The sequence below is a fragment of the Cetorhinus maximus genome, chromosome 16, assembly GCF_964194155.1.
Source record: "Cetorhinus maximus chromosome 16, sCetMax3.hap1.1, whole genome shotgun sequence".
NCBI lineage: Eukaryota > Metazoa > Chordata > Chondrichthyes > Lamniformes > Cetorhinidae > Cetorhinus > Cetorhinus maximus.
This window is the reverse complement of record NC_135894.1, coordinates 66695859-66723798: the sequence shown is the minus strand read 5'-3', so window position 1 is coordinate 66723798 and position 27940 is coordinate 66695859. Positions and strand designations below refer to the sequence as shown.

At 40.3% G+C, this 27940-nt stretch overlaps 1 protein-coding gene across 2 annotated transcripts in view; it reads right to left on the bottom strand.

Moving 5' to 3' along the window:
• The window catches only part of gtf2e1 (general transcription factor IIE, polypeptide 1, alpha), a 65024-nt gene extending 37103 nt beyond the window's left edge, over positions 1 to 27921 (bottom strand). The window contains exons 1-3 of one of the 2 annotated variants that reach the window (XM_078559953.1): positions 27817 to 27867; positions 23479 to 23625; positions 16873 to 17327 (exon numbers count right to left, since the gene is read on the bottom strand). In XM_078559953.1, the coding sequence (XP_078416079.1) occupies positions 16873 to 17320 (448 nt within the window). In that variant the 5' untranslated portion in view covers positions 17321 to 17327; positions 23479 to 23625; positions 27817 to 27867. Of the gene's footprint in view, positions 1 to 16872; positions 17328 to 23478; positions 23626 to 27816 lie in introns of both variants that reach the window. The other variant, XM_078559952.1, reaches the window with a different exon arrangement.
• Positions 27922 to 27940: the final 19 nt, after the last annotated feature.

Here is a 27940-nt window from a genome sequence, read left to right as displayed (position 1 = left end):
ATACTGGGCCTCGGTTAAACATCTCATCTGAAAGACAGAACCTCCAAAAGTGCAGCACTTGCTCAGTATTGTACTAGAGTATCAGCTTTGATTTTTGCACTCTCCTGGAGTGGAACATGAACCCAACATTCTGCCTCAGAGCCAGGAGTGCTACCAAATGAATAAAAAAGGCGGAGGAGGGGAAAGGGGGGGGGGAGGGGAAAGAGAAGGAGGGAGGGGAAAGAGAAAGGGGGAGGGGAAAGAGAAGGGGGGAGGGGAAAGAGAAGGGGGGAGGGGAAAGAGAAGGGGAGGAATATGAAGAGTAAAAAGGGGAGGAATGTGAAGAGGAGGAAGAGAAAAATCAGCTAGTTTCACTTGGTACAAAAATGTGGAAGTTAGAATTCAACACAGTATAACAACAATAATTTGTATCTATACCTTTAACATTGTAATATTCCCCAAGGTACTTCACAAGGCATTATCAAACCAAATTTGACATCAAGCCACATAAAGAGATATGAGCACCAATGACCAAAAGCATGGCCAAAAACATAAATTTTAAACACTGTCATAAAGAATGAAAAGAGGTCAAAAGGTGGAAAAGTTCAGGAAGGGAATTTTAGATCTTGGGGCCTAGGTCGCTGAAGTCACGGCCATCAATGGTGAAGAAATTCAAATTAGGCATGCTCAAGTGGCCAGAGTTGGAGGAATGTAGATATCTCAGAGGGTTGCAGGGCTGGAGGAGGTCATAAAAGTAGGCAGACTAGGTCATGGAGGTATTGAAAACAGGTGAGTATTTTAAAATCAAGGCATTTCCTAATGGGAACCATTGTAGGTCAGCAAGCACAGAATTGATGATTTGGTGCAAATTAGGGCATAGGCCAACATGGTTTTGGATGATCTCAAGTTTACAGGGAGTAGAATGTGAGAGGGAGGCCAGGAGTGTGTCAGAACAGTCAAATCTAGAGGTAATAAAAACATGGATATGGATTTGAGACATAGCTGAGCCGAGGCATGGGTACAGTCCAACAAAATTATAGAGGTGGAAATATATGGTCTTAGTATACTAGATTAAAAGAGTGAAAAGAATACAAATTGACCAAGATTCCTGCTTCTTACCTATGCTACAAATGCAAGCAAATGGACATCAGGTGGGAAGACAGCAAAGTCACTTTTGGTGGGCTTGCAACATTACTTGGCAACATTCACCATTAAGGCTGATAGACGAATAATGTCTACCAAGGAAAAGTAATCTAGCAGTCCATGTTTTCAAGGTAGTGTTATGACTGCTGAATTTTAAAAGATGGTTATGTTTTAAACGGTCTCTTTTAATTCAAGGTAAAATGGAATAGTTTGGAGGAGTGGGGTGTGACCTCCGAAATCAACCCAGAGACAAATCCATGTGACATGGTTGTCCTGAGGACAGAAGCCCAAGTCAAAACATATTGAAAGTAAGGTGCAAGTTTTAACACCTGGACACGAAGGAGGAGGCAGCTGAACTTGCTGCGCACAACAGAGAGATTTAGGGAAGACGACTGAAAACAGGTCCTCCTATGCAAAGCAGAGGAAAAGGACTGTTTTTGTAATAATCACTAAGCAGACAACTGGTGAGGATGGATTCCCTGTTTGAAGAGACGAGGCTTGTGGAGATTTAAAGGAGGAGTTGCCAGAGGGTGCATTGCTACTTGAAGACCATTTGATTATGCTCAGAAGATAGAGTGAAGGGACTTTTTAAATAAAAAAGGGCACTGGAGATTACCCTGCTGGGGTAGGGAGAACAGATTCTGTTGAAGCCGGGAGGAGTTTGGGACTTTAATTACAAGCCTATATTTCTACTGAGGATGTGGTGTAATGTACAAATGTGGGGTAGAGTTTTTGGTTGTATTAAGATATTTACAGAGAGCACCTTTTCTGTAGTTTAGTGCATTAGTTGCCTACTAAGTAACACTTAGTAGATGTTCATTTTAATTTGAGTTTTAAAACATAAAATCTTGTTGTCAGATCCTTTGGGTCGGTCACTAGGAAATTCATCCCTTTTTAAAAGTTATTCTCTACAGAGATCATAACAGTAGAAGGGAAAATAAAAAAATGGCAGAGAAAATTCTGAAAGAAAGGGCAATTAAAAGTGCAGTTATCGCTCATCTCTTAAAATCTGATTAAATGTAAAATCATGTTCTCAATAAGGTACACGTGTTTCAATGGAACCAGTCAGAGCTAATCCCACTGATCCTGTGCCACCTTACATGGTTTCTCCCAATTCATGTGGCAGTTGGCGCCAGATGGATATGACTTTTAAATTTACCATGCAGGAGTGTAAACTTGCAGTGTTTTAAGCTAATTCCTGTTTAGTTAAAATGTGCTAAGTAGCAGCTAATTATATCAAAACGTTACGATTACCTACTGTGTTTTCATTTTCCTTATTCTTTTGAAATTTAGTTCAAAGATACAGATGGTCATCATCCAAATAAAAGGGGTAACTATTAGGGCACTCATTTTCAGAGTTTGACAGCATATGGGATCTTCTCATGTCTACATTCACAATTCCGTGCAAAAGTCCAGCTCTGGAATATATCTTAATTTCCAAAGAGAATCACAGCAGGGGGCTAAGTGAAACACAGCAAAGGAAGAAAATCTTGCATTTATATATCTCAGAAATTACTTTAAGATTCTTTACATATAAAAAAGCAAATTCTGTAACAATGTAAAAGTCAGCCCATAATACACCATGCCAGGTTTCTGCCATTTTTGCTGTCAGATAAATATAGAATTACTCAGCAAAACATGTATTTGTAACTAACTTTAAGAGAAATGCATGATATTTTACCCTTGATGTGGTTATGTCACAATTAGAATGAGATTTAACCTCTCCATTGGTTCCTAGGCAACTAAAAATCTTATAACCCATTCATCAAAACACTATTAAGTGATAATTTTCCAACAATTTTATTACTAAGTAAAACTGCCCAACTAGGTAACTGTCAATTGTCCTTGATTCTAGCACGGGGTGGTTTCCGAGAGCAGGCAAGAGTTTTGTTCAGAAAGCCCAGAGGTCCATGTTCCCCCACATGCTGTGAGACTCCATAGCATGAATCTTTTTGTTCTAGCAGGTGCCCCGCCTGGAAGCTAATCTGATTGACAGTCGATTGGCGAATGCTCTAAAGAATGATTCTGGGGGTCAGGTCACCGATCCTAGGGTGAGTTCCAATTACCGATTCCAGGGGGCCCGATCATGAGAGGTTTGGGTGGGGGCGGTTCAGAGTCCCATGGTGGGCAGGGAAGGCAAGCATTATGGGCTGGGAGAAGCTATTCCTAGTTCTCTGGCCCACAAGCATTGCTGTAAAGGCAGTTACCTTCTCCGCAAAGCAGTCTTGGCCTCTCTTTACCTGCTGGGAAATAGCTGGCCAGGTTTAAACCTGGAAGGAAGGTTAAATGAGCAGTGAGCTTCATTATGATATTAAGTGGGCAACCCACCTTCTAGAAGCAGATTGGCTGCTTGCCTCCCCTATGCTCCTCTGTTAAAATTGCAGTGGGCAGGTTAATAAAGATAAAAAGAGGCACTGGAGAAAGTACAAAAAGATTCAAAAGTATGATACCAGAACTGAGAGGTTACATCTATCAGGAAAGATTGAACAGGCCAGGAGTAACCTGATAGAGATCATTAAGATTATGAAAAGGTTAGATAAGATGGTGATGTTTTCACCTGTGGGAAGACCAAAACTAGGAAGCATAAATACAAGTTAAATACTAATAAATCGAATCAGGAATTCAGGGGAAACTTCTTTATTCAAAATGTGGTTAGAATACGGAACTCACTACCACATAAAACAGTGAGGTGATTAGCATAGGTTCATTTAAGGGAGGTTAGGTAAACAACTGTAGTAAGAAAATCAGGGTTATAAGAGGACAGGTGGGAGGAGGCCCTTGTGGAGCATAAACAACAGCATGGGCTGATTGGACTGAACAGTTTCTTTCTGTGCTGTACATTCTATGCAGTTGCATGTAGATTGTACAATTTGATCCACATAGGGATTATGCAACCCCGATCTCAAGAAGTTATGAAACTTACTGCTAAGTCATCTTTGTACCTGAAGTAATGGCCATTACGCAGCAAAACTGCTTCCAATTTTTTTTAAAAATTGCCACTATGAACTGGAGGAGAGGTTGACAACATGAATTGGAAGTGAGAGTGTGAACTGGGGAAGAGAAGATTACCAACATGAGCAGGGAGTAAGGAGAAGTGTAGCTCCAATGACGTGCAGAAAGCAAGGGATTAAGAGACAAGTTAACATTCAGATTTAACAGAGTGCCAATGCATAACTGCAACAGCCCACAGTCCTTCCACAAAAAATAAAATAAATTCCTGTATCTTTTTCCATAATCATCCATATTTTCAGTAGCCCAGGTAATTGCTCAAGTGTTCTGTCATACGTATATGTTTGCCTTATTTATTATATGGAAAATAAACAAAGACTAAACACAAGTGATTACCTCATTGCTTTGATTATAGCATATCACAGATAATCATGACAGATGTATACATCCTGGAATTACTTTACTAAGGAGTTTAAATGGAAATGGTGAAAGATGTTTTGTACAACAACTTGTATTGATATAATACATTAACTAAAACAAAGCATTTTGCCCAAAATGTATTACATGGTATTCGGTTCTTTATGCCAGTACTGTCAGACCTACACCCTCATAAGTGCCACCCCCATGCTGATAAATGAGTGTCCCTGATAATACTACTAAGCATAACATCCCTGTTCTTATAAACCTCTGACTCACTGTGAACGCCCCCACAGAAGGTCTGTTAGTGAATAAAATTATACAGAAGAAAACCATTCGACCAATAGTGTCTGTAGGAGTCTGTGAACTAGTTATCTAATTAGTCCCATTCTCCTGCTCTTCGCTCACAGCCTTGCAAATTTCTCCTTTTCAAGTATACACAGGTTAAATGTCAAGGATATAGATGAGTGGTTCAATGAGTTAAATATTATTTATTTAGCTGAGTAGCTGCATGATATAACACAACAATGTCATTATATTAATGTAGATTCTGACAATGGATTTCAGCTTTCTTTCTAAAAACTGGAGTTGTCTTGCCCTCTATTGACTAGTCAATGTAACAACAATATTTCTGACGAGTAAAAAGGCCGTCTGTAGAAATAAGAAAGTTCTTGGGGGAATGGGAGGGAAAGAGAAATTACTCAGTGAATAGCAACATCTCACACTGGATAACAAAAGTATAGCATGATGGTGTTGAAATCTGTAGGTGGAGAGGAACAAAAAATAGTGTAAGTTATTTTACATTTGTAACACCTAAACTGAGTTCCACCTCTGGGCTGCATCACTGTAAGAAGTTTCCTTTGTAGGCCAGCAAAAAACCAAAGAGAAAGCCATCATTGTAACATTCCAATGAACCTCCTAGCAGTTAGCTTAGAGCACCATGGCCCAGGGAGACTGGGAAAACAGTGCAAACAGAAACTCAGAAGAAAATTTAGTCTTAAAAGAAAAATGCACCTATAGTGAATGGGGAGTGATTGAGTGGCTGAAATTTCCAAAAGTTTCAGTCAATCTTTATTCTCCATTCCAATTTGCTTTCTTTTTAGGCTTATGTCTTTTATTCCCTGCTCTTATTCTGACATTCGTTTGGATTAACGTTTAATTTGATGCTTATTATTTAATCAATTTTTTCTTTTTTGCCACTTATTTCCAATCGCTTTCCTTTGTAAATGATAGCTGATAACAGGAAAAAATAACTACCTATTTGAGGCAACTGAAATGAGCTGAGACTATAGTTATTGTCTCAAGGATACAAAATATTGTGACTCCATATCCATTACTCAATACCAACTGCATCATTTCAACTGTCATTTGCAGCTAAGGTTATTAGATTGTTTGTGTCTTGAAAAGTCAATAAATAGGCTTGTGCAATATTGTTGCACCTCGGTTAGGACTACTGTAGACACTGGACTAAGCACAAAGCTTCTGGGCCAACTCAATCTTTCTGAGCTACCCAAGCCAGTGGCAACAGAATTGTGAACATTAATTTTTATCCCGGTGATGAGAATATATGTGTTATAAACAAGGAGGAAACCATCCAATGCTTTAGGTTTTTTTTGTATTCCTGGATCTGACACAGTTTATTTTCTTTATAACCTCAATAAAGAAGACTGGAGTTCCCGCAAATAGTTATTTCTAATATCCTGTGTTGAATAGCAAATTTAAAAAAAAACCTTTGTTCCAAAGAACTCTCAGCATTTAAAGAATGGTTACTAGTAGCAACTACATTGCTACAATTGCAGAAAGTCATGCATAATTAAGTGTTTAATGATATCAATGTATAATGTTTGTGATACATCTTATGGCATATTCTCAGTCATCTCCTACACGTATTAAATACAAATCATAAGCAATGAACTTTTACAACCACAGCATGCACAAACTGCATGGATAAAATGCCATTAGTCAGTTTACCTGTCTTAGAAAATACAAAAATATTGCTGTCTACATAAATAAGTATTGAATCAATATATTGCTACAGGGCAGTACTAAGAAGGTGCTACATTGTTGAAATTTCAGACAAATGAATTAATAAAGTAAGGGAAGTCCTAAAAAGGAATCAAAAATTTCTCAGTTGTGATTTTACAAAAATTGGGAATTCATTTGAAACATTTTAAGGCATATCCTTCTGTGTGCATGAGACAGGGGTATTTTAAATGAGACAAACAAACTATAATTCTGTCATCTTCAACAGGATTGTGCTACACAGGTTTACAGAAACATTAAGATAATTATAATGTAGTAAATCAACTACATTTGCAGGTTCACGGAGATGCAAAAGGTCCCATAGCACTCACTTCATAAAGCTCCAGCAATGTTTATCCCTCAGCTAAAATCAACAATGCAGATTAACTGATTAATTACCTCATTGTTGTTTGTGGGACCTTGTTACACACAGATTGGCTGCTGGATTTATCTACAAAACAGTGACTACACTTCAAATTAATTCAGTGTTTTGGGACATCTTGAGCATATTAAAAGTGCTATTTAAATGCAAGTTTGTCCTTTCTTTATAATCTGTTTTGACCAAAATGAGTTCAAAATACTATCAGTTATATTGTGTTGTGCACTAAATATTAATCCTTGGATACAGGTTAGTAAAACATTCAATATTGGCTACTGAATAATATTGTTTTATGGAATTAATGTGCATTTTGCAATAGTCCAGACTCAGAATTATGGAACTTTATTGCACTTTCCATATACAAGAAGTGTTGATGAATGAAGAATTCAAGTAGGTTGAATTGAAATTCTAAAATCCAATCACAATTTGAAGTATATATGATTTATGCATAGCCACTTGATAGTTTTAGACTCACAAAGGTATGTTTCATGTCATTGCCTATCATGTATGGTGTATTTGAGGGCTGTGTGTAACTTTTGGGGTAGGACAGAAAGACTGAAAATTGCACTTCTAATGATGTGGCAAAATGCTGTGTAATTGGTTAAGCCAAAGAAAAATAATTATCCATTCACTACTTTGCACTTAATGGAGCACAAAAGTTATATTGGTAAAATATAGCTAAGACTTAAAATTAGCTTAGTTTCCTTGCTTATTTTCAGCAGATTGCTTAAAACATTACTGCTAAAAGTACGACTTGGAATCATTTAGTATTGTACAGAAGCAAAGGCAACATGAGGAAAAACTTATTCGCGAAGCGAGTGGTTAGGATCTGGAATGCACGCCTGAGAGTGTGATGGAAGAAAGTTCAATCGAGGCATTCGAAAGAGTATTGGATTAATATCGAAAAATGCTGGATGCTGGAACATGACATATTCGTCATAGTTGCTGTCAGTTTGTGTTCAGAGTAGACAGATCACTTTTTTTCAAACCCTGTTCACTTATTGGCTCCTAAATCAGCATTTCTGACAGTAGCCCCAGAAAATAGTGACTGCTTCTTCAGCGCATTTCAGTAGGTGATCAGCAAGGTCTTATAGGGTAAACTCCAGCTGCCGCAAAATCAGCTGAAATCACCAAATGGACTGGAAAATATTCAAAATTTAAAACATTTCTCATTGGAATGTTACCAAAATGGGTGATGGGAAATTGAAAAAAAAACCTGAGACAAAATTGGGAACTCCATTAGTATCAAGATGCTGCAGGAAGGGGGTGAGTTGAAATACTGTAGCCTAGATATTAAAGGGACCAGGTTAAGTGGACAAGTGCAGGAAATTAAGTTTCAGGCAGGGAGTAGTTTGGGTTGCAGGACCAGGTAGGTCCGATCCCCAAACTGGGTGGGGGATGGAGGGGGTGTTTTTTTTATTTGTTCATGGAGTGTGGGACGGCCGGTTAGCTCAGATGGTTAGAGCATGGTGCAAATAACACCAAGGTCGCGGGTTCGACACCTGTACTAACAATGAAACTCACCTGTGTTGATGGAGGCTTGCTGCTGGATTCCATCAGTTGCAATCCCAAAAAAATGGTTGATGAGACACTGTGAGACCCTTTAAAATGAGGGGTGTGGGCGTCGCTGGCAAGGCCAGCATTTTTTGCCCATCCCTAATTGCCTTAAGAAGGCGGTGGTGAGCTGTCTTCTTGAACTACTGCAGTCCATGTGTTGTAGGGACACCCACAGTGCTGTTAAGAAGAGTGTTCTAGAATTTTGACACAGTAACAGTGACGGAACGGTGATATAGTTCCAATTCAGGACAGTGTGTGGCTTGGAGGGAAACTTCCAGGTGGTAGTGTTCCCAAGCATCTGCTGTCCTTCTGGTGGTAGAGGTCATGGGGTTGGAAGGTGCTGTCAAAGCAGCCTTGGTGAGTTGCTGCAGTGTATCGTGTATATGGTACACATTGCTGCTACTGTGCATCAGTGGTGGAGGGAATGAATGTTGAAGGCGGTGGATGTGGTCTGCTTTCCAGCTTCTTCAGTGTTGTTAGAGTTGCACTTATCCAAGCAAGTGGGGAGTATTCCATCACACTCCTGACTTGTGCCTTGTAATGGTGGACAGGCTTTGGGAGTCAGGTGGTGAGTTATTTGCCACAGAATGCCCAGCCTCTGACCTGCTCTTGTAGCCACAGTATTTATATGGCTGGCCCAGTTCAGTTTCTGGTCAATGGTAACTCCTAGTATGTTAGTGGCATCCTAATCCACAAACCCAGTCGGGGGAGGGTTTTGTATCGGGGGGGTGGGGTGTGCAAAGGGAAGATGGGGGAAACACTCCTAGTACTCCTGGTGCACAAGCAGGAGTGTAAAAGCACTTACCTTCTACCTGAAGCTATTAGTTGTCAGGTTTCCCACCCATTAAAACCTGCAAAGCAGGTTAAATCAGTGGCTGTAAACCTCACAGAAGTATTTAAATTGACACCCGCCTAATAGGTTGCCCATCCTATCACCTGCCTCCATAAAACCCAGAAGAGGGCAGGCTGGAAGTGGGGTTCAGATTTTTAAAATTTTCACCCCCTGCCTGTTCCCAACCTACCTGTTTTGTGTACCAAATTTCACCAAGCTCCTTCATCCCACCCCAAATGTCAGAATTATTAAATTGAAGGAAAGTCTACCTGTGATTCCTTCAAAAACAAAACAGAGAAATGGGAGCATTACCTGCAAAAGACGGACTGTCTGAATAGGTCAAAGCAACACTGGTTAGGTATTTACTGCCCAGGGGAAGTTTATGGAACATATTTCAGGGAAACCACTTCATCCATCTGTCAGACTGGAGTACCCCAATCCATCCATACTTCTACCCCACCTCTTGGTGATTTGAAACTGCTATTTCATGAATAATAACAGGGTCAAATAATAGATGCTGACAAGAAAGGGTATTCAACCCATACTAGTTTATTCCTCCTATATCCAAAAGCACAAGAATTAGGAGCAGGAAATTCAGCCCCTTGAGCCTGCCCACCATTCGATAACATTATGGCTGATCTGATTGTGGCTTCAGCTCTACTTTCTTGTCTGTCGCCACCCCCCACCCCACATAACCCTTGACTCCCTTGTCGACCAAAAATCTATCTAACTCAGCCTTAAATATATTCAATGGCCCAGCCTCCATAGCTCTCTGGGGAAGAGAATTCCACAGACTAAAGACTTTCTGAGAGAAAAAAATTTCTCCTCACCTCAGTCTTAAATGGGAGACGCCCAATTTTTAAATTGTGTCTGCTAGTTCTAGGTTCCACCACAAGGGGAAACATCCTCTCAGCATCCACCCTGTCAAGTCCCCTCAGGATCTTGTATGTTTCAATAAGATCACCTCTCAATCTTCTAAACTCCAATATATACAGGCCCAACTGCTGAACCTTGCCTCATAAGATAACCCCTTCATCCCAGGAATTAGTCAAGTGAACCTTCTCTGAACTGCTTCTAATGCAATTATATCCTTCTTTAAGTAAGGAGGCTAAAACTGAATACAGTACTCCAGATACGGTCTCACTAAGGTCCTGCACAGCTGTAGCAACACTTCCCTACTTTTATACTCGATTCCCCTTGCAAGATACACCAACATTTCATTTGCCTTCTCAATCACTTGCTTTATCAGCATACTAACTTTTTGTGATTCATATACCAGGACACCCAGATCCCCTTGTACTGTAGAGTTCTGCAGTCTCTTTCCATTTAAATATGCTTTTCTATTCTTCCTGTCAAAGTGAACAAATTCATATCTTCCCACATTATACTCCATCGGCCAAATTTTTGCCCACTCAGTTAACCCATTTCAATCCCTTTGTGGACTCTTGACAACTTGCTTTCCTACCTATCTTTCTACCATATATTCACTCCCTTCATCCAAATCATTGGTATAGATTGCAAATAGTTGAGGCCCTAGCACTGATCCCTGTGGCACTCCACTAGTTACAGCTTGCCAACGTGAAAAAGGCCCATCCATCCCTACTTTCTACGTCCCGTTAGCTAACAAATCCTCTATTCGTGCTAATATGTTACCCCCTACATGGTGAGCTCTTATTTTGTGAAGTAACCTTTGATGTAGCACCTTATTGAATGCCTTTTGGAAATCCAAGTACATTACATCTACAGGTTCCCCTTTATCTACCTACTTCCTCAAATGACTAATAAATCAGTCAAGCACAATTTCCCTTTACAAAACCATGTTGACTCTGCCTGATTGTTTTATGATTTTCTAAATGTCCTATTACTTCCTTAATAGTGGATTCTAGCATTTTCCCTGTAACAGGTTAGGCTAACCGGTCTATAGTTCCTGCTTTGTCTCCCCCAACCCCTTTCTTAAATAGAGGTGTCACATTTGCAATTTTCCAATCCACTGTGACCTTTCCAGAATCAAGGGGATATTGGAAGGTTGCAACCAATGTATTTACAATTTGTGCAGCCACTTCTTTTAAGACCCTCGGATGCAGACCATCAGGTCCAAGGGACTTGTCAGCCTTTAGTTCTAATAGTTTTCCCAGTACCTTTTCCCTAGTGATTTTGATAAAAGTTCCTCATTCCCTTTTACCTCTTGTTTTTCAACTATGCTTGGGACTTTTTTTCTGTCTTCTACAGGGAAGACAGACACAAAATATCCATTCAATGCTTCCGCCAACAGTTTCTTAGACGATTGCACATTTTTGCCTCTACCAACCTATCCAGAAAGCCAATCCATATCATTCTAAATTTGCTTTTCAGCCCTTTGAATCAGTGTTCTCTGCTTGTTTGTGTTGTGTCAGTTTAACTTAAGCAGCAATTTGGATTTAAAGCAGGAAAAAGTCAGTTAAGACTGGTGGTTATGTCATTGGCTAATAACAGAGAATTTGTTACCCAAAAGTACATCCAGAAGAGACAAACCCACAATAAGGATGTCACAGTAATATTCAAGCAGGTGTATTTATAATAGGAGGTGATTTGTCCCAGATACTTTGGGCACTAAAAAGCCTCTGAATTGGCCCACATGCAGGAGTCTTAAACTGAAATGCCAGCTTAGCCTAGGTTAGCTCAAGATGTCATCTTGGTAAAGGAATTGAAGTTTTTACTAAGAACAGCCAGAGGATCATTAAGGAGCTGACTGCTATTTAAATTCCATGCTAGCGCTAATTGAGGAAGCTGCATGGCATTTTAGTGGTTAACACTGGAATGAGCACCTTTTCCTAGCAGCAACCAGCTGATTGTGAGCAAACTAGTTGCTGCAAAAGATTGTGTGCTACTTAAAGGTATATCACCTTTTACTGTTCACTTGTTGCTGAAGGTTTGAAGGGGACTTGTGAAAAACATCAGGAGCATATTGCTAAGGCTTCACGAACACTCTATCAACATTTATTCTGTCAAATGACTTCACTTAAGAGTAAATGCTGTGCTACTCTACACTCTAAGGAGTTATCAGGAGAAAGGGAGTGCTTGGTCATGGGCATCTTGCTAGGGGTCCTTTTAGTCTGCAGCAGAAATAGGACGACACAAGGCCAGGCAGAGAGGCACCAGCTGCTGCGGGAAAGGAGGACAAGAGGACAAAATGGGCTCCTTCTGCCCCTGTGGATACAGGACAACACTCCTTCCCTGCACCTCTTCCACTATGCTTTGTCAAAGAACTGCGCATCCTCTCAATTGGTCCCTGAGCCATCCTGAAAGGTGCCAGGACATCACACACCTACAGTGGAAGTGGGTATGTGGAGCCCACATACACTGCTCCATGAAAATCGTGCCTAAACAGTGCTTGAGTACTAAACCTACAGGTGTCTACTTTAGCACCTCAAGGCAAGATAAATTAGGTCCAAAATAGGGTGCCAAGACCAGACCTTCAAACAGACATGCCTTATTGCACTTGGTTTCAACCTTTTACCAAAATAACACCCAGAATGTCCCAATAACACTCAATTCCACTTTATCCAGATTCAAAAGTTGGAAAATATAACTTTTAACAACATTGTTCCAGTGCTGAAAAGACATATGCTTTCAACCTGAGTCTGAGTTTGGGATCTTCATATAATGTAATAGCTACCTTAAAATATAGCATAACAGTAACTATATTTCAGATAATAGTGTACAGAAAACCCTGTTTCTAGCAGTTTTTAGGTCCACATAAGCAGATGATGTCCTGGCACCTTTCAGGATGGCTCAGGGGCCAAGTGAGAGGGTGCGCAGTTCTCCAACACAGTACAGTGAAAGTGGTGCAGAGAGGGGTGTTGTAGGCACATTCTAACTTTCAGCATTTCTACAATGTTGTTCCAAGTATTAGCATTATTGCTTCCAGCATTTTAGGTTATGAATCGTTCAAGAGTTTCACTGAAAGTGCTGATGTACAATTATGGGGTTTCACTGGGAGAAAATGAAACTGCATGGATATAGCCTTTTGACTTAGGTTGGAAATTGGTTTGAAGTAGGAATGAGAGGGGATAAAGGGTAGGTACACATTGGTGACACAATGTGCCAACTGGTGCTCCCTAGGAATCCATTCTGGAGCTTGGAATTTCCACCATATTTAATAATGACTTGGATGAAGGAACAGAGAATTGTGTATCCAAGTTTGCAGATGACACCAAGTTAAGAAGGATCGTAAATATCACAGATTGGACCAATAACAACCCCCAGGATGTTGACGGTGGGGGTTTCAGCGATGGTAATGCTATTGAACATCAAGAAAAGATGGTTCGGTTCTCTTGTTGAGGATGGTCATGGCCTGGCACTTGTGTGGCACAAATGTTACTTGCCATTCACTGGCCCAAGCCTGAATGCTGTACAGGTCTTGCTGCATGCAGGCACAGGCTATTTCAGTATCTAAGGAGCTGTGAATGATACTGGAAACTGTGCAATTATCAGCAAACAATCTGACTTATGATCTTGCAGCTGTAGATGGTTGGACCTAGAACACTAGGCTACAGAACTCTGCAGCGATATCCTGAAACTGAGATGATTGGCCCCCTTCAACCGCCCTCCTTTGTGCTAGGTATGACTCCATCCAGTGGAAACTTTTCTCCCTTATTCCCATTGACTTCAATTTTGCTGGGGCGCCTTGAGGCCACTCTTGGTCAAATGCTGCCGTAATATCAAAGGCAGTCACTCTCACCTCACCTCTGAAATTCAGCTCTTTTATCAATGTTTAGACCAAGACAGTAACAAGATCTGGAGATGAATGACCCTCACAGAACCCAAATTAAGCATTGGTGAGCAGATTATTGCTGTGTAGTGCTATCAAGTGGCACCTAACAGTGACACCTTCCATCACGTTGCTAATGATTGAGAGTAGACTGATGGGGCGGTAATTGGCCAGATTGGATTTTTCCTGCTTTTTGCAGACAGGACATACATGGACACGTTTTCACATTGTCGGGTAGATGCCAGTGTTGCAGCTATACTGAACAGCTTGACTCGGGGCGCGGTAGTTAGACTCATAGACATTTACAGCACAGGAAACTGCCATTCGGCTCATTGTGTCTGTGCCAGTCAACAAAGATCTGACTATACTAATCCTATTTTTCAGTGCTTGGCCCATAGCCTTGGTGGCTATGGCAACACAAGTGAATATCTAAATACTTCTTAAATGTTACGAGAGTTTCTGACTCAACCACCCTTTCGATTAATGAGTTCCAGACTCCCACCACCCTCTGGGTGAAAAAATTTCTCCTCAACTCCCCTATCCTTTTACTACTTACCTTAAATCTATGCCCCCTGGTTATTGACCGCTCTACTAATGGAAAAAGTGACTATCTACCCTATCTATGCCCCTCATAATCCTATTAACCACTTATCAGGTCCCCTTTCAACCTTCGCTACTCCAAAGAAAACAACCCCAGCCTATCCAATCTTTCCTCATAACTCAGACCCTCTAACCCAGGCAGCATCCTGGTAAATCTCCTCTGCAATCACATCCTTCCTATAATGCGGTGAACCAGAACTGCATGCAGTACTCCAGTTATGGCCTAACCAGCTTTTTATACAGTTCCAGCATAACCTCCCTGCTCCTGTATTCTATGCCTCGGCTAATAAAGGCAAGTATTCCATATGCCTTCTTAACCACCTTATCTACCTGCCCTGCTACCTTCAGGGATCTGTGGATATGCACCAAGGTCCCTCTGATCTTCCAAGGTCGTACCCAAGGTCATTCCATTCATAGTGTAATCCTTTGCCTTGTTAGCCCTCCCCAAATGCATTACCTCACACTTTTGACTTCCGCTTGCCACTGCTCTGCCCACCTGACCAGTCCATTGATAGCATGTCCTCAGTACTAGAGCATGTCTTCAGTGCTACAGTCCACATAGCGTCTATGGCCTTTGCTGTATGCAGTGTTTCAGTCATTTCATGATATCATTTGGAGCGAATCAAATTGGCTGAAGACTGGCATTTGTAATGCCGGGAATCTCAAGGGGAGGCAGAGCTGGATGATCCACTCAACACTTCTGGCCAAAGATGACTGCAAATGTTTCAACCTTGTCTTTTGCACTGATGTGCTGGGCTCCCTCATCATTGAGGATGGGGATGCTTATGGAGCCTACCCTGGTTAGCTGTTTAATTATCCACAACCATTCATGACTGGATGTGGCAGGAATGCAGAGCTTTGATCTGATCCGTCGGTTGCAGGATCGCTTTGCTCTATCGCATGCTGCTTCCGCTGTTCAGCAATTTTTTAATTCTTTATTGTAGTTCACCAGGTTGGCACCTCATTTTTAGGTGCTGCTCCTGGCATACTCTCCTTTTGCAAGTTCATTTACACCATATCAACTGTATTACCCTCAACAACCCTCTTTGTTACCTCATCAATAAAATGTAGAGGAGCAAAGAGATTTGAGTCCAACTACACAAAATATTAAATTCCTATATTCCTATTAAAAGCTAGTAGGCATGTACAAAAAGCAGGAAAGAATACAATGGGGCAGAAATTATACTTTGGTTGTATAAAGCCTTGGTCAGACCCCATCTGGAGTACTGCATTAAGTTTTGGACACCTCACCCCTGGTAAGATATACTGGTCTTGGAAGGAGTGCAGTGCAGGTTCCACAGAATGGTACCAAGGCTTAGGGGGTTAAATTATGAGGGCAGGTGCATAAATGTCATATTTATTCCTTTGAGTTTAGAAGGTTGAGGGGTGATTTAATCTAGGTATTTAAAATGATTAAGGAATTCAATGACATGTACAAAGAAACTGCTTCCTCTGGTGGAAGTCCAAACAAAAGAACAATTTTCTAATTAGAGTTAGGCCATTTAGGAATGAAATCTGGAAGGTCTTTCTTTTTCAAATTAGATATTCGTTAGATATTTGTTAGGTATGGGTATTAAGGGATATGGAGAAAAGACAGTTAAATGGAGTTGAGGTGCTGACCAGCTATGATTTAACTAAATGGTGGGAGTAGGCTTGAGGGGCTCAAAAACTTACTCCTGTTCCTAAATGGGCTTATTAAAATAAAATAGAATCAAGATTGGCAACTCACCAAAAGAACAGAAATATTTAAAATCCAAATGTAGTTTCAATTCTAATAACCAAATTCTCAAAATCAATGCCCAAAACAGTTTTTTAAAGAATTGACCTCTCTCCTTCCTCCATATCTCACCTTTGTTTTCCCTTCCTCCTCCCACAAGTGGCCATCTTGGATGCATGAATTGTGATGATGTGCTCTTTGGTTTCAAAGAGTTTCAGAGTCCAACCTAATCCTGTCCACAGATATATATTTTAATTATTTTAATATTTTATTCCAGGGGTTCCTGGAATCTCAGCTGATTTTCCTCTCCACAATTCAAGATATTCATGCCAATAGTAGTACCCTGACCACTACAATGGTGGAGTTCAGCTAACTCAACATATAACGGGAATTAAGTTTGGAACTTTCCTCATCTCTGTGGGTCAGGCATTCACTAGTCTTGCTATCAGATAAATCTGGATCATTTAAACTACTTGGGTAAAAAAATGATGGATGCTGAGCAATTAAGTACAAAACTCTTTCTGTACCTGTCATTGGGTCAAATAGTTGGTTTGCTTCCAGGTCTGTGAATGTGTTGAAACAGGTGGGACATTTAAAAGAGGCTCTGTTGGTGGAATCTCGTTCATCTGTTTCAATCCTTCGCCTCATGTGGTCAAGTTTGTACTTCACCACGTTCACCAGAAGGCGGTAGTTTATGAAGTAATAATTGTGTCTTGTAGTTTTACCATCTGGAGCAGTTTCAACTCGCATTCTACTTTTAATAAATTTATCACTTTTCAGTGTATTCAAGACCGCTCGCAGTTGTTTGCGATCGAATTTCAGCAGCTCCAACATGTCCTCCTCTTTGACACAGGGGTTTCTAATGAGAATATCCAAGGCCAGTGCATGTTCCAGCCCATAAAATCCTCTTACAACATATTTGGCAAGACGTTTCAAAGCTGCAGGCACCTCAGTCACAACATCTGGATCAGTCATCTTTGACCTTTGGGTTTATAAAAAGAAAATTCATTCAAAATTAGGAACTCAACACATTGGGAATACACATACAAACACTGGTCCTACTACTCTGAGGTAGCCTTGCTTATGAACAATAAGTCTGATCAAGCTATACTGTCAGATTGTTAGCTACATTGTATTGGTTTGCATTCCTGCTGTCAGAAGTAGTCATCTACAATGATAATCCAAATTTTAAAAATTGCACTTGACTTTGTAGCTCTTTTAAAAAAATTTGTTTATGGGATGTGGGCATCGCTGGCTAGGCCAGCATTTATTGCCCATCCCTTATTCACAGGGCAGTTAAGAGTCAACCATACTGCTGTGGGTCTGGAGTCACATGTAGGCCAGACCAGGTAAGGATGGAAGATTTCCTTCCCTAAAGGACATTAGTGAACCAGATGGGTTCTTACGACAATGATTTCATGGTCATCAGACTCTTAATTCCAGGTTTTTATTGAATTCAAATTTCACCATCTGCCGTGGTGGGATTCAAACCCAGATCCTCAGAGCATTACCTTGGGTCTCTGTGCAATACTACTATGCACTGCCTCCCCAGTATGCTTGCCGTCAGTATGCTTACTGTTGACTAGACAGAGTAGCCCCGTGGTGAAGGGTATGCACCTTTGATAGTAGAAACAAATAGCTAAGGGATGCTTTATCTTATAAAAAATACATTGGATGTCACAACTAGTTTGAATGCTTTTTTGGTCTCTAACTAATGGCACAAATTTTATAGAGACCTGTCCTGTGATGGCTCAAACATGTTTCAGTTGAGACCATCACAAGTGACAGACAGAAGTTTTCATGCCATCAGTCAGGACTAGATTCAATCCAAATCCCAGAAATGCAATGTGCTAACCAATACTTGAGATTGACAATCCAAACCAGCTTTTTGGTGACTCATGCTAAGCACTCTTAAAGTCTGTCAAAGCAGCCCATAAGTGCCCCTCTCAAGTGACCACTTTCACAAATGTTGAACAGAGTATAAGCTATACTAATTTTTTTTTTACTGAGGGCAACGTAGAATGAGTCATCTGATTTTGAGTAAAGCAGATATCAAATAACAACAGGTAAGGACTTTTTCTTATTCTGATTCATAGGGCACATAGTTGGCTGATCTTGCTTCCGATTATCACATGGCAGTCATTATAATCTACTTTTACAATTACAATGAATTTCACAAAGTTGAGTGTTTCACAGATATAGTATGAACATTTTTAATGTAAACCTGCACTGTGGATTTAAACATACTGTGGAATCCTAGTTCCCTTAAAACTATCAACACCCTGGGGTTACCATTGACCAGAAACTTAATTGGACCAGCCATATAAAAATTGCGACTGCACGAGCAAGTCGGAGGCTGGGAATTCTGCAGTAAGTCGCCTCCTGAGTCCCCAAATCCCATCCACCATCTACAAGGCACAAGTCAGGAATGTGATGGAATACTCTCCACTTGCCTGGGTGAGTAAAACTCTAACAACACTCAAGCAGCTCAACACCATCGAGGACAAACCAGCCAGCTTGATTGGCACCCCATCCACCAATGTAAACATTCATTCCCTCCACCACCCTTGCATAGTGGCAGCAATGTGTACCATATACAAGATGCACTGCAGCAACTCGTCAAGCCTCCAGACAGCACCTTGCAAGGCTGCAACCTCTATCACCTGGAAGGACAAGGGCAGCAGGTGCATGGGAGCACCACCACCTGCAAATTCCCCTACAAGGCACAAACCATCCTGACTTGGAATTATACTGTTGTTTCTTCTCTGTCACTAGAAATCCTAGAACTCCCTTCCTAACAACACTGTGGGTGTTCCTACAACACATGGGCTACAGTGGTTCAAGAAGGCAGCTCACTCCCACCTTCTCAAGGGCAATGAGGGATGGACAACAAATGCTGACCTAGTCAGCGATGCTGACATCCCATGAAAGAGTAAATTTAAAAAAACAATTCTATGGCAGACATGAAATGCAACACCAACTGATTTCTAGCTAGACAGACCAGATAAAATTGGTGCTTTTGTTTTATAATATTTGTGGTACAGAATTTAAGTGTGGTCCCCTATTTGCTATGTTACAGCAATCAAAGCTGCTAACCATTTGCTATTTCCACTGAAGACAATCACAAAGCACTACCTATAACCCATTAAATTTAGCAACTATTGCAGAGAATTCGATAAACTTTTGCACCTCATTGACATATTTGTATTTAAAATCGCTCTATGGGTCATTGTTTGCCTAGGCCTGTTTTAGACTTCTGCCAGTCTCAGCTGGTTTTATTAAGTTACTTCTTAAATTATAGTGAATACACTACAAAACTATTTAATTGGTTGGAAAGCAGTTTGGGACATCCTGAGATCATGAAAGGCACTACATAAATGCAATGGTTTTTTGAAGAGTTGGTGGTAGTCAGAACAGTTGAGTTCATATCAGCCAGTAAGTGTAGGTGTAGGTGGTGGTGGGGTGGGGGGTCCCCAGTGTTAGAGATGCAACAGAGTGATTAGTTCAGGAGAAATGTAGTTAAACTCACACAGCACATGCTCACTTTGGAGAAAGGGAAAAGCCTTCTGTAGTAAAACGTATGTGAGAACCTCTATGAGCACAGTTTAAACATGGCGGTATAGACTAAAATGGGTGTGGTATGGTGCTAGGCTGCAAAAATGAGTGTGCACCCTCAATCCTCCAATGATGGCCAAAAAATCACTTTATTAGAAGAAAGACTTGCATTTATATTTTCCTTTTCACAACCATCAGTTGTCTCAAAGTGCTTTAAAACCAATTAAGTGCTTTTTTTTGAAATATATCACTGTTGTAATGTAGGAAATGCGGCAGCCAATGTGTGCACAGCAAACTCACATAAACAGCATGATCAGAAAGTCTGTTTTTGTCACATTGATTGAGGGATAACCATTGGCTAGGACGCTGGGGATAACTTCTCTGATCTTCTTTGAAATCATGCCATGGGATCTTTTACATCCACACAAGCAGGAAGACAACTTATCAGTTTAACGGGTCATCCAAAAGATGGCACCACCTTGATTTTTGTGCTCAAGCCCTGGAGTGGGACTTGAACTTGGAACATTGTGACTCAAGAGGCGAGAATGCTACCAACTGAGCCACAGCTATTAGGGGATGGTAGCATAATGGCAATCTTACTGAAATAGTCATCCAGAGGACCAGACTAATGTTCCAGAATATGGGTTCAAATTCCACCACAAGCAGCTCATGGAGTTTAAACTCAATTAATTAATAACTCTAGAATAAAAAGCTAGTCTCATTAACGATGACCATAAAATTACCAGATTGCCATAAAAACCATCTGGTTCACTAAAATCTTGAAGAATAAAACAGGACGGACCATTTGACATCCATTTTGGCATCAGACATTACAAAGGCACACCCTGCCCAGTCAACCATGCAAAGTCCTCCTCACTAACATCTGGGGATGTGCCAAAATTGGGAGAGCTGAACCACAGTTCTGGTCAAACAACAGCCTGACAGTCATACTCTCAGAATCCTCCATCACCATCCCGGTGTGTGTCCTGTCCCACCGACAGAGGTGACGACACAGTGGCATATGGTCAGAAGGGAGAGGCCCGGTTGAGAGGACCAACTTGAGGGAAAAGCTACATGGCCTTGTCCTTACCAATCTACCTGTTGCAGATTCATTTGTCCCTGACAGTACTGGTAGGAGTCACCACCACACAGTCCTTGTGGAGACAAAGTCCCACCTTAACACTGACGACACCCGCCATTGTGTTGTTTGGCACTGCCACCATGCTAACTGAGGTAAATACAGACCAAGTCTAGCAGTACCAAACAAACCATCCAGGAGGCCCTGTAGGCCATCAGCAGCCACAGAACTGTGCTCCACCACATTCTGTACCTCATGGTTCAGCATATCCATAATTTTACCATTATCATCAAGCAAAAGGACAAACTCTGCTTTAATGCAGAGTGTAGGAGAGCATTACAGGAATAGCACTTGGCATATATAAAAGTGAGATACCAACCTAGTGATGTGACAACACAGAGCTACAAACATGCTGAACAGTGAAAGCAGCATGACCATCTCCAATAAGGGAGGACCTAACTATCTTCCCTTGACATTCAATGACATTATCATCACTGAATCTCCAACCATCAACATCCTGGGGACCCACTATTGACCAGAAACTTAAACCGGACAATTCAATAAATACTGTGGTCACAAGAGTACATGAGAGGCTGGGAGTTCTGTGGCACACAACTCACCTCCTGATGCCTCAAAGCCTTAAACCTTCACTCTCTCCACCACAAACGCACTGTGGTAGCAGTGCATAACATATACAAGATGAACTACAGCAACTTGCTAAAGACTCTTACAACAGTACCTTCCAAGCCTGCAACCTCTACCGCCTAGAAGAACAAGAGCAACAGACACATGGAAAGGCCATCACCTACAAGTACCCTCTAAATCACACACACTATCCTGACTTGAAAGCATATCATCACTCCTTCACTATCACTGAGTCAAAATCTTTTGAGCTCCCTCCCTACACCACTAGCATACTTGCATCACAAGGCTCCTCACCACTACCTTCTTAAAGGCATTGATGTCCACATCCCATGAATGACTAAAAAAATTCAAAACATAATAGCAAAGGTGGTTATGTCCATAATGACATTATTTCAATCCCAGCCTCAAACCTATTTCCTATTCTCTAAAAGGCAATACACTGTTAACCGCTTATAGTGGGTTTATAAGGTCAACACCAACTGTAAAGGTGAGGTCTGTACTTTTATAACCCAAGAAAGTCAGTTGTTTTGTGATGTTATACGAGATCAGTTTCCTTCTGATAATTCAAAAGTTGCTTTTGCACTAATCATCCAATAATTCAAATTAAACAATGTAATTAGCACAGTAAGAGCCCTGTAGCTCAAAAAAATGCCAGGTAATTGGAATTCTATAATTTAAAATTTGGAGTAGCATGAACGTTGACTGGAATTTGCATGGACCAGACTAAATTTCTAAGAACAACTGTTTAATAAATCCCTATATGCTGCAAATAAGCATCAGCTGTGGGGTTAAATTTGGGATAGGTCATAGAAACTTCAAAAGCTGTGTAAATCTTGGGGTTCTTGCAGCTGAAGCAAATCTAGTTACCTGTTTTGTATGGGTAAGAGGGCAACATCCAGCTGTCAGTTGAGACAGCAAAACGTATTTAAAAACGCTAACAGTATCTGCTATGTTTAGGCACATCTGTAGCTGTGTGTTCTATGCCTGCCCTGATACTGAAGCTGGAATCCTGAAATGGGGAGTTCTATTCCCCAACAGAAATCCCTCCCCATTGCTTTTTTTGGTGTAGACTGGCTTAAACACAGAGCTGGTGCTTCAGGGCCACACCATTGATATTTCTAAGCAGGACTGGCCTATGCAAAGCTAAAGAAAGAAATGTTATTTTGAAATGACAAAATTAAAACAAACTAAAGCAGGTTGCCAAGATTATCCGGAAAAATAACCCTAGGAAGTTCATATAGTCTCTTGAAGGCTAAAAAGCACAGAATGAGCTTGAGACACCGGCTGGGCACTTGGCTAGTTTGAGTGCAAAAGTAACTATAAAAACTATAAAGGTAAAAATGTCTTAGTTCTCAGCAATCCTCTCCAATTATATCCATTATATAGCATTGTCATCAAAAAATATTATCTTCAGGAAAGCCATGTAGTAAATGCCAGTCCAACAATTAAGGTTAGGGAAGTCACATAGGACAACAGGGAAGTTTTTATGTAAGTCTAATCAAGGCACACTGCAGATTCCAAATTTTAAAAATGACAATGCTCACTAGTACTTTAACCACAGACTAGGTAGGGGTTTCTTACCAACAGAATTATGATTCCTATTTTTAACATGTGGCAAAATTAACATAAAATGATTTTGTATACTATATAGGTGCATTAGGACATATTAGGCACCAGAAAAAGTTTCTTCTACATGTCTATGGTGTACTATAAGCAACACATTTCCACTGCATCATATCAATGCATTTATCTAAATGGACATACATAAAAATTGCAAATGGTGCAAAGTCAAGCACAGTCCATCAGAATCCACATGAAGCAGAATAGCAATAAAATGAAGGGATGGTACGTGTACCATGTGATTGGTTACTGCAGTCGCTATATCGGCTTGCGCAGTACATCCGAGAGAAGGTTCACTGAAGGTTTCAGCAACAGATGAAGGATCTTCTCATTATTCAACATCAACGCAAAGGAAATCTTCTTTCACCCCCAAGTCTGTTTCCTATTTGAGGCAATTGGATAATTTTGTATGTAGTGTATGCTACAAATAACAAAAAGAAGAAAATTTCCTTCAACCCATCCCAGTTTCTGGGCTGTGCCACTTCAGAGGCTGGTTTAAACTTTCAGGCAAAGGGTTGAACTAGGGATGGATCCAGCAGACCAGCACGATGATAATCCACCTGTGCAGATGAGGATAATATTGTTTCTTTAAATACTTTAAAAAGCAAAGCGTTAGAAATGTTGAAATAATGGTACAGAAGCAGAGGCACAAAATACATCATTGTGTATGAATTACTATGCAAGACCTCCTTAATTTGATTTTGACTTTAGAACCCAATATTATGTTGTATATTAAGGAAGGTGTTAGCATCTCTTTTAAAGTACTGCATAGGACAATAAAAAAACGTTGAGTGACACCAAACTGATCAAATTTCAAGAAGGTATCATCTCCTTTTGTCAAGTAAAATAAAACAATTGCCAGTATTGCACTTGAACTACTTACATATATTTTTGTGGGGCATGAGATTTTTTTTGTTGCAATGTAGACTGATGATATGAAACGAGATCAATAATGCCATTGCAGTAGACCTATGCAATCTGTGGAATTTAAGTGCCTAGTGATCCGACTATTCTTGCAAACTTCAGTGTTTTTGTGCTAAAAATGCATAATTATATTTGATATTGAGAAGATCGAGTGGCCATATTAATTTGCAAGTATTTTTTTAAAAAAGGTTTGTGACCCATTTCTGTGAAGTAAGAACATTTTGTAATTGACTTCCTTTTCCTTCAATCACATTAACAGCACAAAAATATCTTCTTCCTTCACAAAGGCACCCTTTAACCCTTTCTAATTATATCATAATCCTACTTTCACAGATACCTTTTCTCACATTTTTTAAAGGGACTTTCCAGTTCTTTTTAGTTGTTCAGCTCTCATGCTCTTTTTAAACACTTCTTTAACTTGTTTTAAACGTAGATAAGCAACTGGTCTCCTCGTCAATCAAAATCACTTTGAAACGATTGGATAGCTTCATTTTTTAAAAAATCTTTAAAATATGTAACCTTTCAGGTGCAATTGCAACTTCTGCAATTTTGGGTATCCCATTGTAAGAAAAGTATAAAAAGCAGTAGAAAAAGTGCAACATAGATTCACTTGGATGTTAGGACGGATGAGGGGTTATATTTGAGACTTTGATGGAGATGGAGAAGATTAAGCGGCAACCTGGTGGAAATTATGAATTGTTATGATATAGTAAATACCGATGGATCATCAGGACTGGTCAATAAGTCATTAACCAGGGAGCATAAATTTGAGATAAATCATTAAAAAAGCCACGATTATAATTTTATAAAATCCCATTAAAAGGGATAAAAACAGAAAACACTGGAAATACTCAGCAGGTCAGGCACCAGTTCTGATGAAAGGTCACAACCCAAAACATTAACTCTGTATTTCTCTTCACAGAGGCTGCCTGACCTGAGTATTTTCAGCATTTTCTGCTTTTATTTCAAATTTCCAGCATCTCCAGTAATTTTGCTTTTCCACTGTAAGGGAATTAGATAACCATTTTGAAAAGAGGAATTTTGAAAGCTACAGGGATCAAGTGGAAGAATGTGCTTGGACAAGTTGGCTGGTTTGGTAGAAAAAGTCAACTTGATGAACCAAAAGCTTGCTTTCATGCTGCAGCATTTTATGATTCAAACTGACCATACAGTTCATTATATCCAAGCTGGTACTAACGTACAATTTCAGCTTATGGAAATGTTATTGATTTTGAACACTTTTTTTTGGTCAAGGTTCAGACACCAAGACTCTTAAAAACAGTTTGCTTCTATAATTTGAAGTGCAGCATGTAGTTTGGACAAAAGATGCAAACAAGTTGATAAGAGCATTTAAGGATCAAAAGCAAATGGGTAATCCACTTTATATTAAGCCTCAAATTGAAAAGCCCACAGAACATTGCTGACAGTGACAGTCTTCACAGTAGTCACAAACAACCTGATCAAGGTAAATTCTCAACTTCCTCACATATTTACATATGCTTAGAGGCTAATTTATCTGTAGAATAGTGATTTTTCTTTTCTAAATTCATCTTTGTGATGTGAACAATATGGCCAACACTTTTGGTCTGTCCGCAAGCATGACCCAGACCTCACTGTTGCTTGCCATTTCAACACACCACCCTGCTCTCATACCCATGTGTCCGTCCTTGGCCTGCTGCAATGTTCCAGTGAAGCTCAACGCAAACTGGAGGAACAGCACCTCATCTTCCGACTAGGTACTTTACAGCCTTCCGGACTGAATATTGAGTTCAACAACTTTAGATCATGAACTCTCTCCCCCTTCCCCACCCCCTTTTTCCAATAATTTATATATATTTTTCTTTTCCCACATAGTTCCATTATTTTTAAATGTATTTCCATCCATTGTTTTATCTCTACCTTTTAGCCTATTTCGATTCCACCCCCCCCCACCCCACCTCCACTAGGGCTATCTGTCCCTTGCTCATCCTGCTTTCCACCCTTAATGTCCCCATTAGCACATTCCTTAGCTAATATCACCACCATCAACACCTCTTTGTCCTTTTGTCTATGACTACTTTTGGCAATCTCCACCTATCACTGGCCCTCTATCCAGTTCTACCTGTCCCACCCCACCTTAAACCAGCTCATATTTCACCTCTTCTATTTTTCCTTAGTTCTGATGAAGAGTCATTCAGACTCGAAACGTTAACTGTATTCCTCTCCGGAGATGCTGTCAGACCTGCTGAGTTTTTCCAGGTATTTTTGTTTTTGTTCTAGATTTCCAGTATCTGCAGTATTTTGCTTTTATTTATTGCTCATTCCTATTTACCAATGAAAAAGTAAATAAAGGTGGGCCTTCTTCTTGAACTGCCACATTCCATGTGGTAATGATGCTGCCACAATGCTGCTGGATACAGAGTTACAGGATTTTGACCCACTGCAGTGTACAGTCTATATGTTTTTCTTAACCTAAACATTTGCAGCTTCTATTGGCCTCTGGGAGCTCAGATGATAGATGCTTAAATCGCCTGGAACTTTCTGATAAAAACTGGTATAAACTGGGAGTGTGGAAAGCTCATGAAACACAAACAAAGTAATGTAATTAGAAAGATGTATAAGGGGCAATACAGTAACACAAAGTTAGAAAAGGAAGTAAGAGGTCTAGAACATTGAGGACTGTAATGTTCGAACTTCTATAGCAAAGCATCACTGAATGCTGTTTGACTCATTTCTGGTTCAGAGACAAGAATTTCAGCCTCTGTCTATTTGTACAAGGTGGAAAAGTTTACAATTTCTAAAGAATTATATATGTCCAATCACAGTTTCACTTCACTGAACTAGTTTCCAATACAAAGGAAAATAAGGGGGCAGTTATGCTAAAGATGGATGGAAAGCAACTTTTTTTGTCAATCAGACGTTGTTCCAAATTAACTCCCAGGTACACTGATGCATGTTATCCAATATTATCTCACACCACATTCACTAATAGCATAAAGTCACTTTAAAATGATTGTTTGACTATTAATAGGAAGCAGATAGCATGACCACTTCTTTCCTAACATTAAAATTTAGACACATTCAGAACAGATCTTTGCATTGGGGGGGGGGGGGGGGGCACAAACATTGGTTGCGACCATATTTGTCTACTTTAAAATAAATAGGGGCATTAGAGCTCACTTCAGGTTACAGGGGAATAGCGCTCAAGGTTCATTCAAATACTGCACAGCCCACCGGAGATTTGCTCTGGTTGTTTAGGAGATCATCCAAACCCCCCCAGAGTGTTTTAATCTTTAAATAGTTTACTCCCCATATAATTACACCACAGCCATCTCACACAAGTCTTACAAATTACATCTCATTTGAAGCCGCTCATTGGAAATACCGGAACTTAAATACTACCTCACATTATAGAAGTACAACCAAATCAAATAAACTAAGATACCCTCAGGTAAAGTATTTTTAAAAATAAATAAACGCAAGATCCTCAACACATGCTCACTGATCAAAACTGCAGCTCTCTGCTAAAGAACAAGAACAATACTAATTCATAGCAAGGGCCGGCCAATGGCGGAAGTGAAGCGGGGCAATTTTAGCAGCCGCGTTAAGCACTAAATGTGTTCACGACTGAGACCAGTAAAAGAATTTCGATGTTTAAATAAATACTCACCACCGGTTATAGCTACAGCCTCTGAAGAAGCACCACCACGTTACCCAGCCGGCGCCGCGCGGTGGGAAGAGGTCTACGTCATCGCGTAGCGCGTTGGGGTAAATTGCGTCACGGCGCTGTGCGA